Source organism: Montipora foliosa, chromosome 1, assembly GCF_036669935.1.
Source record: "Montipora foliosa isolate CH-2021 chromosome 1, ASM3666993v2, whole genome shotgun sequence".
Classification (NCBI taxonomy): Eukaryota; Metazoa; Cnidaria; class Anthozoa; order Scleractinia; family Acroporidae; genus Montipora; species Montipora foliosa.
Window position 1 is genome coordinate 21,235,011 of NC_090869.1, and position 12,500 is coordinate 21,247,510.

The 12,500-nt window shown below is 40.1% G+C and overlaps 1 protein-coding gene and 1 long non-coding RNA gene across 10 annotated transcripts in view; one reads left to right on the forward strand and one right to left on the reverse strand.

The window, feature by feature from the left end:
- LOC137992967 (uncharacterized) overlaps positions 1–2,237 on the forward strand; it is a 28,976-nt gene extending 26,739 nt beyond the window's left edge. The window contains exon 4 of the long non-coding RNA XR_011121786.1: positions 566–2,237. This is a non-coding gene — a long non-coding RNA (uncharacterized lncRNA). The remainder of the gene's footprint in view (positions 1–565) is intronic.
- Positions 1–12,348, reverse strand: part of LOC137992914 (rho-associated protein kinase 2-like) — a 13,188-nt gene extending 840 nt beyond the window's left edge. The window contains exons 1-17 of one of the 9 annotated variants that reach the window (XM_068838483.1): positions 11,882–12,348; positions 11,673–11,707; positions 10,803–10,836; positions 10,546–10,595; positions 9,410–9,443; positions 9,153–9,202; positions 8,018–8,051; positions 7,761–7,810; positions 6,626–6,659; positions 6,369–6,418; positions 5,234–5,267; positions 4,977–5,026; positions 3,869–3,902; positions 3,612–3,661; positions 2,505–2,538; positions 2,248–2,297; positions 1–102 (exon numbers count right to left, since the gene is read on the reverse strand). The exon at positions 1–102 is cut by the window's left edge and continues 838 nt beyond it. In XM_068838483.1, coding sequence (XP_068694584.1) covers positions 48–102; positions 2,248–2,297; positions 2,505–2,538; positions 3,612–3,661; positions 3,869–3,902; positions 4,977–5,026; positions 5,234–5,267; positions 6,369–6,418; positions 6,626–6,659; positions 7,761–7,810; positions 8,018–8,051; positions 9,153–9,202; positions 9,410–9,443; positions 10,546–10,595; positions 10,803–10,836; positions 11,673–11,707; positions 11,882–11,914 — 711 coding nt within the window. In that variant the 5' untranslated portion in view covers positions 11,915–12,348 and the 3' untranslated portion in view covers positions 1–47. The remainder of the gene's footprint in view (positions 103–2,247; positions 2,298–2,504; positions 2,539–3,611; positions 3,662–3,868; positions 3,903–4,976; positions 5,027–5,233; positions 5,268–6,368; positions 6,419–6,625; positions 6,660–7,760; positions 7,811–8,017; positions 8,052–9,152; positions 9,203–9,409; positions 9,444–10,545; positions 10,596–10,802; positions 10,837–11,672; positions 11,708–11,881) is intronic. The other 8 variants (XM_068838547.1, XM_068838540.1, XM_068838532.1 and 5 more) reach the window with 8 other exon arrangements.
- Positions 12,349–12,500: the final 152 nt, after the last annotated feature.

The following is a 12,500-nucleotide window of genomic DNA, read 5'->3' on the forward strand; positions in this document are numbered from 1 at the left end:
TCAAATGCGACCACAGCCTTGCTTTCAGTTAAATTTCTCTAAGCTTTTTAAAAATAATATGCACTGTCCATGGAAACCCTGCTGATCCTCAGGTTCAAATTCCTGCAAGAATCAAATAAGAAAATGAAAGGACATTTCCAATTTATATTCATGACTCGTACACAAGGATGGGTATGCAGCTCGAACTGTGAGCCTGAGTGTTTAATGCCGTCCGAGTATCGTTACAAAGCACAGATAAGATACTAGTTACAAGGTAAACATAAAGTAAGAACCACTCAGGCTTAAAGCATGTGCAACCGCTTGATACGCAAACCCAAAAACCCAGTGGGAAAATAGGAACGTATTCCCCAACCAAATGCAGGCGCACTAACCTCTGGGGGCTAGAGGTAATATATGATTTCCAGACATACAATGTGATCTAAAATAAAATTTGAAAGTTCGAGAGCTGAGATGAATACATTTTATTTTTTTATTTGTTTTGTGATTTTCACAAAACTACTGACTACTTCGTGTTTGTTCACATGAGGTGGAAGTGTTAATTCACAGATGAGGTTGTCTTTCACAGAGGGGATGAAAAGCGTGATGCAAAAGGACAGAGCCACACTAGAAGCTGCAGGATGTTGCACGTGATCAACCAGTGAGAATGGTTTTCTAGTCTGATCTAAACAACCAACTACCTAATGTCTTCAGCCACCTTTTCACTCATGGTACACAATCAACCAGCAAAAGAGAAATGGCAAGTTAGTTCTAGGGCAAGGTGGTAGGTCATGGCCTAACACACTGAAACCAAAGCAGAGACTAATTCCGTTGAGGAATTGTCGGTAAGGTCTGCTCATTCTGTGATCAACAGATGCTTGATCAGCTCAGATGTCAAAGTCATTCAGTCACGGCAAATCCTCTACACAAAACACGCAGACAGAAAATTTAAATGAATCTACTGAATTCAAGCAAAGAGTGATGTCAAACAAAGGTCTTCCAGCAGTATAATGTAGGGGCAAAAATGTGGAAGGAAATCAAGAAGTAGGGTGGGAAGTATAAGAAGAGAAGAAGCAAGAGGAGAAACATCTGAGAATGGAAAAAGTGTTGGTACTCTGCGAGCAGAGCCTCCTTTTGTCTTTTTCTTTACTGAGGAGGAGAAAAGGAAGCTCTGCCCGAATCGCGTCAACTCTTTGAAGCCGCCGCAGCCCGAGCTTCTGGCCTAGTCAACCTTGTTTTCTCTCGTCAAACCGGTTTTTCCAGTGCGAGCGTCCGTTTAGTGACAAAACCGATGGTTATAATTGAGCCCGCTGTACCATGAAAAACCAAGATGGCTGCGAGATCTGGCATATTATGCTTGGGTTCGAGACTGTATCCTGGCAACATGTAGCGCATATTCAATAAATCTCTTACTCGATTCATGCAGAGCCTTTCTCGAGAACGCCAAAATCGAGCAAGCAAAAGAAAGGCTCTGCTAGCAGGGTGAGGTGGTGGAAGAGTCGGAGAAAGAAAACAAGGATAGAGAAGGAGACTAAAAACAACTGGAAAAGGTCAACATAAAAACAAAAAATAGAGGTGGTGGAAAACGAGGAATGAGAATGTAAAAATGTAATACTTTGTTCGCATTGAAAATACACTTGATATTAAGCCAGTTCATATTGGGACGTCACTTAAGTATTCTGAAAGTGACAATTCGAATTCAAATGAAACACAGCCTTGACACAACCAGTCTGGGGGCACAATTGGCTGTTTACATAACTGCAATAAAAAGGTGGAGGAAGAACATAACGCGAAGGTAGAGAGGAAGAAAGTGAGAAAATGAAGTAGTTGTAGGAGAGAAAAATAAGAATAAAGTAGGGCAGAAGCAGGAGCTTAAGTAAAAAGAAAAAGAGTAGGCAAGCAATGCGGAGTAGGTGAAGGAAGAGAAGCCAGTAAAGTAGGTGCTGGAGGTAGAAGAAGAGGAGGAAAAGCAGGGCGAGAACGTAGAAAGTGTAGCGAAAAGTGAAAGAGAGGCAAGAGATTTAAAAGGTTAAGGAGTAAGAGAAAGACCTGGGGAGGAGGTGGTCAGTGGTGGAAGTAGGAAGATAACCAAAACAGGCAAGGAAATGGTGGAGAATGGACATTAGTTGCCTGGAGAGAAGGGAAAGATGAAGAAGGTACATGAGGATATGTGTGAGTATCTTTTGTCATTGACCTGAATGCCTCCTTAAGATTATTCGCAAAGTATATCAGTCTGTATCAAAAGACTACGCTATAGTGAACTTTACTCACCTGATGAAGTCATGCCCTTCTAAGTGTTCCCGTATCAGGGCCGTTTCATGCTAAAAAGAGCAAAATCTAAAATCAACGACCAGTGCAAATGGTCACAGTTTTTGATGCATTTTGAGTTTTTGTGAACCTGAAAAGGCAAAGGCGTGACTGCAAAGGCAAGCATCTAACTAAGACATTTGAACGATGGCTCAAGCAATGAAATAAAACAGTTGGCTTAATTACTAGTGGAAATGAGAGCGCAGTAGCTATTTTCTTACTTCGATTTCTCTCCGTGTGCTGTCATTTTGGTTCCTAGAAATAAAAAAGTTCATGGGTATGAGAGTTATAAAACGCCTTTGTAAGGGGAAGGAAAGACGACTTAACTGTGCATCACTGTGTCTCATTTTTTTACCTCCCTGACATCACAAGTACTTTGTTGTCTTTCGAAAGATGTGGATGTGAACTCCTTGATGGGAGATGTTAGAGACATAATTATGATTATTTTGAAAGTGTGTGGCATGGGCTTTAAGTAGAGAGCAATTTAAACGCTCTAGTTGTGTTCATAATGCCACATTGGTGTGGGTAGTTTTTTTGTGGGGATGCTGACTTAAAATTGACAAATAGTCAGTCAGCTGAATTTCTAAAGTCTGGTGATGTTTAACACCATTTTTCCATTTTGATTTGCACGACTTTCATGGTCACACGAGAAACACACTTTAAAAGTAGAAATCCCATGAATTGCGTTGCTCGTTTGTCCCCGTCGTGGTTTCCGCTGAGCCAGTTTATATTGGGATTCACTTAAGTATTCTGAAAGTGACAATTCGAATTCCAATGAAACACAGCCTTGACACAACCAGTCTGGGGGCACAATTGACTGTTTACATAACTGCAATAAAAAGGTGGAGGAAGAACATAACGTGAAGGTAGAGAGGAAGAAAGTGAGAAAGTGTAGTAGTTTTAGGAGAGCAAAATAAGAATAAAGTAAGGCAGAAGCAGGAGCTTAAGTAAAGGTTGTGAAAAAGTGGAAAAAGAGTAGGCAAGCAATGCGAAGTAGGTGCTGGAGGTAGAAGAAGAGGAGAAAAAGCAGGGGGAGTACGGAGAAAATGTAGCGAAAAGTGAAAGAGAGGCAAGAGATTTAAAAGGTTAAGGAGGAAGAGAAAGACCTGGGGAGGAGGTGGTCAGTGGTGGAAGTAGGAAGATAACCAAAACAGGCAAGGAAATGGTGGAGAATGGACATTAGTTGCCTGGAGAGAAGGGAAAGATGAAGAAGGTACATGAGGATATGTGTGAGTATCTTTTGTCATTGACCTGAATGCCTCCTTATGATTATTCGAAAAGTATATCAGTTTGTATCAAAAGACTACGCTATAGTGAACTTTACTCACCTGATGAAGTCATGCCCTTCTAAGTGTTCCCGTATCAGGGCCGTTTCACGCTAAAAATTGCAAAATCTAAAATCAACGACTAGTGCAAATGGTCACAATATTTGATGCATTTTGAGTTTTTGTGAACCTGAAAAGGCAAAGGCGCAACTGCAAAGGCAAGCATCTATTTAAGACATTTGAACGATGGTTCAAGCAATGAAATAAAACAGTTGACTTAATTACAAGTGGAAATGAGAGCGCAGTAGCTATTTTCTTACTTCGATTTCTCTCCGTGTGCTGTCATTTTGGCTCCTAGGAACAAAAAAGTTCATGGGTATGAGAGTTATAAAACGCCTTTGTGAGGGGGAAGGAAAGACGACTTAACTGTGCATCACTGTGTCTCATTTTTTTACCTCCCTGAGATCACAAGTACTTTCTTGTATTTCGAAAGATGTGGATGTGAACTCCTTGATGGGAGATGTTGGAGACATAATTATGATTATTTTGAAAATGTATGGCATGGGCTTTAAGTAGAGAGCAATTTAAAAGCTCTAGTTGTGTTCATAATGCCACATTGGTGTGGGTAGTTTTTTGGGGGGATGCTGACTTAAAATTGACAGATACTCAGTCAGCTGAATTTCTTAAGTCCAGTGATATTTAACACCATTTTTCCATTTTGAATTGAACGACTTTAATGGTCACACGAGAAACACACTTTAAAAGTAGAAATCCCATGAATTGCGTTCCTCGTTTGTCACCGTCGTGGTTTCCGCTGAGCCAGTTTATATTGGGACGTCACTTAAGTATTCTGAAAGTGACAATTCGAATTCCAATGAAACACAGCCTTGACACAACCAGTCTGGGAGCACAATTGGCTGTTTGCATAAAATCAATAAAAAGGTGGAGGAACAACATAACGTGAAGGTAGAGAGGAAGAAAGTGAGAAAGTGTAGTAGTTTTAGGAGAGCAAAATAAGAATAAAGTAGGGCAGAAGCAGGAGCTTAAGTAAAGGTTGTGAAAAAGTGGAAAAAGAGTAGGCAAGCAATGCGAAGTAGGTGCTGGAGGTAGAAGAAGAGGAGGAAAAGCAGGGGGAGTACGGAGAAAATGTAGCGAAAAGTGAAAGAGAGGCAAGAGATTTAAAAGGTTAAGGAGGAAGAGAAAGACCTGGGGAGGAGGTGGTCAGTGGTGGAAGTAGGAAGATAACCAAAACAGGCAAGGAAATGGTGGAGAATGGACATTAGTTGCCTGGAGAGAAGGGAAAGATGAAGAAGGTACATGAGGATATGTGTGAGTATCTTTTGTCATTGACCTGAATGCCTGCTTATGATTATTCGCAAAGTATATCAGTTTCTATCAAAAGACTACGCTATAGTGAACTTTACTCACCTGATGAAGTCATGCCCTTCTAAGTGTTCCCGTATCAGGGCTGTTTCACGCTAAAAAGAGCAAAATCTAAAATCAACGACCAGTGCAAATGGTCACAGTTTTTGATGCATTTTGAGTTTTTGTGAACCTGAAAAGGCAAAGGCGTGACTGCAAAGGCAAGCATCTAACTAAGACATTTGAACGATGGTTCAAGCAATGAAATAAAACAGTTGGCTTAATTACGAGTGGAAATGAGAGCGCAGTAGCTATTTTCTTACTTCGATTTCTCTCCGTGTGCTGTCATTTTGGCTCCTAGGAATAAAAAAGTTCATGGGTATGAGAGTTATAAAACGCCTTTGTAAGGGGGAAGGGAAGACGACTTAACTGTGTATCACTGTGTCTCATTTTTTTACCTCCCTAAGATCACAAGTACTTTCTTGTATTTCGAAAGATGTGGATGTGAACTCCTTGATGGGAGATGTTGGAGACATAATTATGATTATTTTGAAAATGTATGGCATGGGCTTTAAGTAGAGAGCAATTTAAAAGCTCTAGTTGTGTTCATAATGCCACATTGGTGTGGGTAGTTTTTTGGGGGGATGCTGACTTAAAATTGACAGATAGTCAGTTAGCTGAATTTCTTAAGTCCAGTGATATTTAACACCATTTTTCCATTTTGAATTGCACGACTTTCATGGTCACACGAGAAACACACTTTAAAAGTAGAAATCCCATGAATTGCGTTGCTCGTTTGTCACCGTCGTGGTTTCCGCTGAGCCAGTTTATATTGGGACGTCACTTAAGTATTCTGAAAGTGACAATTCGAATTCAAATGAAACACAGCCTTGACACAACCAGTCTGGGAGCACAATTGGCTGTTTACATAATTGCAATAAAAAGGTGGAGGAAGAACATAACGTGAAGGTAGAGAGGAAGAAAGTGAGAAAGTGTAGTAGTTTTAGGAGAGCAAAATAAGAATAAAGTAGGGCAGAAGCAGGAGCTTAAGTAAAGGTTGTGAAAAAGTGGAAAAAGAGTAGGGAAGCAATGCGGAGTAGGTGAAGGAAGAGAAGCCAGTAAAGTAGGTGCTAGAGGTAGAAAAAGAGGAGGAAAAACAGGGGGAGAACGTAGAAAGTGTAGCGAAAAGTGAAAGAGAGGCAAGAGATTTAAAAGGTTAAGGAGGAAGAGAAAGACCTGGGGAGGAGGTGGTCAGTGGTGGAAGTAGGAAGATAACCAAAATAGGCAAGGAAATGGTGGAGAATGGACATTAGTTGCCTGGAGAGAAGGGAAAGATGAAGAAGGTACATGAGGATATGTGTGAGTATCTTTTGTCATTGACCTGAATGCCTCCTTGTGATTATTCGCAAAGTATATCAGTTTCTATCAAAAGACTACGCTATAGTGAACTTTACTCACCTGATGAAGTCATGCCCTTCTAAGTGTTCCCGTATCAGGGCCGTTTCATGCTAAAAAGAGCAAAATCTAAAATCAACGACCAGTGCAAATGGTCACAGTTTTTGATGCATTTTGAGTTTTTGTGAACCTGAAAAGGCAAAGGCGTGACTGCAAAGGCAAGCATCTAACTAAGACATTTGAACGATGGCTCAAGCAATGAAATAAAACAGTTGGGTTAATTACGAGTGGAAATAAGAGCGCAGTAGCTATTTTCTTACTTCGATTTCTCTCCGTGTGCTGTCATTTTGGTTCCTAGGAATAAAAAAGTTCATGGGTATGAGAGTTATAAAACGTCTTTGCAAGGGGGAAGGGAAGACGACTTAACTGTGCATCACTGTGTCTCATTTTTTTACCTCCCTGAGATCACAAGTACTTTGTTGTATTTCGAAAGATGTGGATGTGAACTCCTTGATGGGAGATGTTGGAGACATAATTATGATTATTTTGAAAATGTATGGCATGGGCTTTAAGTAGAGAGCAATTTAAAAGCTCTCGTTGTGTTCATAATGCCACATTGGTGTGGGTAGTTTTTTGGGGGGATGCTGACTTAAAATTGACAGATAGTCAGTCAGCTGAATTTCTTAAGTCCAGTGATATTTAACACCATTTTTTCATTTTGAATTGCACGACTTTCATGTTCACACGAGAAACACACTTTAAAAGTAGAAATCCCATGAATTGCATTGCTCGTTTGTCACCGTCGTGGTTTCCGCTGAGCCAGTTTATATTGGGACGTCACTTAAGTATTCTGAAAGTGACAATTCGAATTCAAATGAAACACAGCCTTGACACAACCAGTCTGGGAGCACAATTGGCTGTTTACATAATTGCAATAAAAAGGTGGAGGAAGAACATAACGTGAAGGTAGAGAGGAAGAAAGTGAGAAAGTGTAGTAGTTTTAGGAGAGCAAAATAAGAATAAAGTAGGGCAGAAGCAGGAGCTTAAGTAAAGGTTGTGAAAAAGTGGAAAAAGAGTAGGGAAGCAATGCGGAGTAGGTGAAGGAAGAGAAGCCAGTAAAGTAGGTGCTAGAGGTAGAAAAAGAGGAGGAAAAACAGGGGGAGAACGTAGAAAGTGTAGCGAAAAGTGAAAGAGAGGCAAGAGATTTAAAAGGTTAAGGAGGAAGAGAAAGACCTGGGGAGGAGGTGGTCAGTGGTGGAAGTAGGAAGATAACCAAAACAGGCAAGGAAATGGTGGAGAATGGACATTAGTTGCCTGGAGAGAAGGGAAAGATGAAGAAGGTACATGAGGATATGTGTGAGTATCTTTTGTCATTGACCTGAATGCCTCCTTATGATTATTCACAAAGTAGATCAGTTTGTATCAAAAGACTACGCTATAGTGAACTTTACTCACCTGATGAAGTCATGCCCTTCTAAGTGTTCCCGTATCAGGGCCGTTTCACGCTAAAAAGAGCAAAATCTAAAATCAACGACCAGTGCAAATGGTCACAGTTTTTGATGCATTTTAAGTTTTTGTGAAACTCAAAAGTCAAAGGCTTCACTGCAAAGGCAAGCATCTAACTAAGACATTTGAACGATGGTTCAAGCAATGAAATAAAACAGTTGGGTTAATTACAAGTGGAAATGAGAGCGCAGTAGCTATTTTCTTACTTCGATTTCTCTCCGTGTGCTGTCATTTTGGCTCCTAGGAATAAAAAAGTTCATGGGTATGAGAGTTATAAAACGTCTTTGCAAGGGGGAAGGGAAGACGACTTAACTGTGCATCACTGTGTCTCATTTTTTTACCTCCCTAAGATCACAAGTACTTTCTTGTATTTCCAAAGATGTGGATGTGAACTCCTTGATGGGAGATGTTGGAGACATAATTATGATTATTTTAAAAATGTATGGCATGGGCTTTAAGTAGAGAGCAATTTAAAAGCTCTAGTTGTGTTCATAATGCCACATTGTTGTGGGTAGTTTTTTGGGGGGATGCTGACTTAAAATTGACAGATAGTCAGTCAGCTGAATTTCTTAAGTCCAGTGATATTTAACACCATTTTTCCATTTTGAATTGCACGACTTTCATGGTCACATGAGAAACACACTTTAAAAGTAGAAATCCCATGAATTGCATTGCTCGTTTGTCACCGTCGTGGTTTCCGCTGAGCCAGTTTATATTGGGACGTCACTTAAGTATTCTGAAAGTGACAATTCGAATTCAAATGAAACACAGCCTTGACACAACCAGTCTGGGAGCACAATTGGCTGTTTACATAATTGCAATAAAAAGGTGGAGGAAGAACATAACGTGAAGGTAGAGAGGAAGAAAGTGAGAAAGTGTAGTAGTTTTAGGAGAGCAAAATAAGAATGAAGTAGGGCAGAAGCAGGAGCTTAAGTAAAGGTTGTGAAAAAGTGGAAAAAGAGTAGGGAAGCAATGCGGAGTAGGTGAAGGAAGAGAAGCCAGTAAAGTAGGTGCTAGAGGTAGAAAAAGAGGAGGAAAAACAGGGGGAGAACGTAGAAAGTGTAGCGAAAAGTGAAAGAGAGGCAAGAGATTTAAAAGGTTAAGGAGGAAGAGAAAGACCTGGGGAGGAGGTGGTCAGTGGTGGAAGTAGGAAGATAACCAAAACAGGCAAGGAAATGGTGGAGAATGGACATTAGTTGCCTGGAGAGAAGGGAAAGATGAAGAAGGTACATGAGGATATGTGTAAGTATCTTTTGTCATTGACCTAAATGCCCCCTTATGATTATTCGCAAAGTATATCAGGTTGTATCAAAAGACTACGCTATAGTGAACTTTACTCACCTGATGAAGTCATGCCCTTCTAAGTGTTCCCGTATCAGGGCCGTTTCATGCTAAAAAGAGCAAAATCTAAAATCAACGACCAGTGCAAATGGTCACAGTTTTTGATGCATTTTGAGTTTTTGTGAACCTGAAAAGACAAAGGCGTGACTGCAAAGGCAAGCATCTAACTAAGACATTTGAACGATGGTTCAAGTAATGAAATAAAACAGTTGGCTTAATTACGAGTGGAAATGAGACCGCAGTAGCTATTTTCTTACTTCGATTTCTCTCCGTGTGCTGTCATTTTGACTCCTAGGAATAAAAAAGTTCATGGTTATGAGAGTTATAAAACGCCTTGGTAAGGGGGAAGGGAAGACGACTTAACTGTGCATCACTGTGTCTCATTTTTTTACCTACCTGAGATCACAAGTACTTTCTTGTATTTCGAAAGATGTGGATGTGAACTCCTTGATGGGAGATGTTGGAGACATAATTATGATTATTTTGAAAATGTATGGCATGGGCTTTAAGTAGAGAGCAATTTAAACGCTCTAGTTGTGTTCATAATGCCACATTGGTGTGGGTAGTTTTTTTGGGGGGATGCTGACTTAAAATTGACAGATAGTCAGTCAGCTGAATTTCTTAAGTCCAGTGATGTTTAACACCATTTTTTCCATTTTGAATTGCAGGACTTTCATGGTCACACGAGAAACACACTTTAAAAGTAGAAATCCCATGAATTGCGTTGCTCGTTTGTCACCGTCGTGGTTTGCGCTGAGCCAGTTTATATTGGGACGTCACTTAAGTATTCTGAAAGTGACAATTCGAATTCAAATGAAACACAGCCTTGACACAACCAGTCTGGGAGCACAATTGGCTGTTTACATAACTGCAATAAAAAGGTGGAGGAAGAACATAACGTGAAGGTAGAGAGGAAGAAAGTGAGAAAGTGTAGTAGTTTAGGAGAGCAAAATAAGAATAAAGTAAGAGAGAAGCAGGAGCTTAAGTAAAGGTTGTGAAAAAGTGGAAAAAGAGTAGGGAAGCAATGCGGAGTAGATGAAGGAAGAGAAGCCAGTAAAGTAGGTGCTAGACGTAGAAAAAGAGGAGGAAAAACAGGGGGAGAACGTAGAAAGTGTAGCGAAAAGTGAAAGAGAGGCAAGAGATTTAAAAGGTTATGGAGGAAGAGAAAGACCTGGGGAGGAGGTGGTCAGTGGTGGAAGTAGGAAGATAACCAAAACAGGCAAGGAAATGGTGGAGAATGGACATTAGTTGCCTGGAGAGAAGGGAAAGATGAAGAAGGTACATGAGGATATGTGTGAGTATCTTTTGTCATTGACCTGAATGCCTCCTTATGATTATTCGCAAAGTATATCAGTTTGTATCAAAAGACTATGCTATAGTGAACTTTACTCACCTGATGAAGTCATGCCCTCCTAAGTGTTCCCGTATCAGGGCCGTTTCACGCTAAAAAGAGCAAAATCTAAAATCAACGATCAGTGCAAATGGTCACAGTTTTTGATGCATTTTGATTTTTTGTGAACCCGAAAAGGCAAAGGCGTGACTGCAAAGGCAAGCATCTAACTAAGACATTTGAACGATGGTTCAAGCAATGAAATAAAACAGTTGGCTTAATTACGAGTGGAAATGAGAGCGCAGTAGCTATTTTCTTACTTCGATTTCTCTCCATGTGCTGTCATTTTGACTCCTAGGAATAAAAAAGTTCATGGTTATGAGAGTTATAAAACGCCTTTGTAAGGGGGAAGGGAAGACGACTTAACTGTGCATCACTGTGTCTCATTTTTTTACCTCCCTAAGATCACAAGTACTTTCTTGTATTTCGAAAGATGTGGATGTGAACTCCTTGATGGGAGATGTTGGAGACATAATTATGATTATTTTGAAAATGTGTGGGATGAGCTTTAAGTAGAGAGCAATTTAAACGCTCTAGTTGTGTTCATAATGCCACATTGGTGTGGGTAGTTTTTTGGGGGGAGATGCTGACTTAAAATTGACAGATAGTCAGCCTCTTTGGCGCCTGCTCGCCTTGTTATATGTGTTTCAAGGGATTACCTCATTATTACCTCCCATCATTCATGCTAACGTTTGGGACTGAGAAGGATTTATGTTAAAATGTATGCCTCATATGAGGGTTTGAGAGACTGTGTAGAAAAATGTGGGACGATTGCCGCTTACATTGACAATGAAACGACTATAGCTATAGATGTTCTTGGAAAACTGAATGAAATCATCAGGGAACTGAGCTTTGATGGATGTTAAATGTAAAACTAAAAAGGGAAGGAAATGTCAGGTACTTTAAATTCGGTCTGTAATAGTCAAAGCGTCTGCCTCAAATAAAAAGCCAACTGCCACCTTTTCTGCGGTTGATAAAAAATTTTGGTGTGATGGCATAGAAGGTCGCTGTGAATATGGAGCTTTTACAAGAGATTGAGGTAAACATCAGACACGTGAGTTACGTCGTCGTTAACTTAACATTAAATAGCCACTATTTGGCTAGAACTTACAGTTCATCAAAATACTTACCTTAGCTTTTCTCTCTCTGGTAGGTGTACTTTGTTCTAGGAAAATATGAAAGTGAATAAATCGATAAGATTCAGAATCAATGAATGGATGTAACGTACATCGAGAGATCCCCTGTTTGTGTATAGCCTGAATTTTGGATCTATGAATTTATTTGACAAAAATTATAATTTGATTTTTTGAGGGTTTTACTGTTGGTTCTTTCCACTTGCCTTTTTCGTAGCTAATTCATCTGCAGTATCCATTTCAAAGTGTTATGCCGCCATGTTTGGGATCCAATTTCCAGATGTATTGTGGGCTGACGTCATCATCGTTGTTCAAGTCTTGTCCTGTTCGCCAAAGCGAAGATTTACCGATTACAAATCGAGATTTTTTTCGGGTGCATTCTGCTCTCTTTCGCAGAGTCTTCTTTGTGTTGAACACCATTTTTGAGTCCTTTGCGCTTCGGAGAAATGTGACAACTTCCCAATCACGATTACCCCGTTTTTTTGTTTGTGAACGCTCCATTGGCATCAACATGACAACTAGGCTGTTTTGCTTTGTTGTTTCGTCTCCATTACTTCAGGATTGACTGGCTTTTTCTTTTCTTCCTGGACGAATCGAGTTTAGGAGGTCTTGTGCACAACATGTTTTCGATTACTAGCACACAACTTTTAGAGAGACAATCAGTGCAACAGGATGCTAGAATAATGTCTGAGGAATTTGACCTTTGCAAAGGCATTGGTCCGCGGTTACCTTGTGACAGCTTATTGTTTTGTCATGCCTTGATAATTAATGATAGACACAAATAGTAAAGAAGCTGACGAAATAGAAACTGATATTGGCGCATGT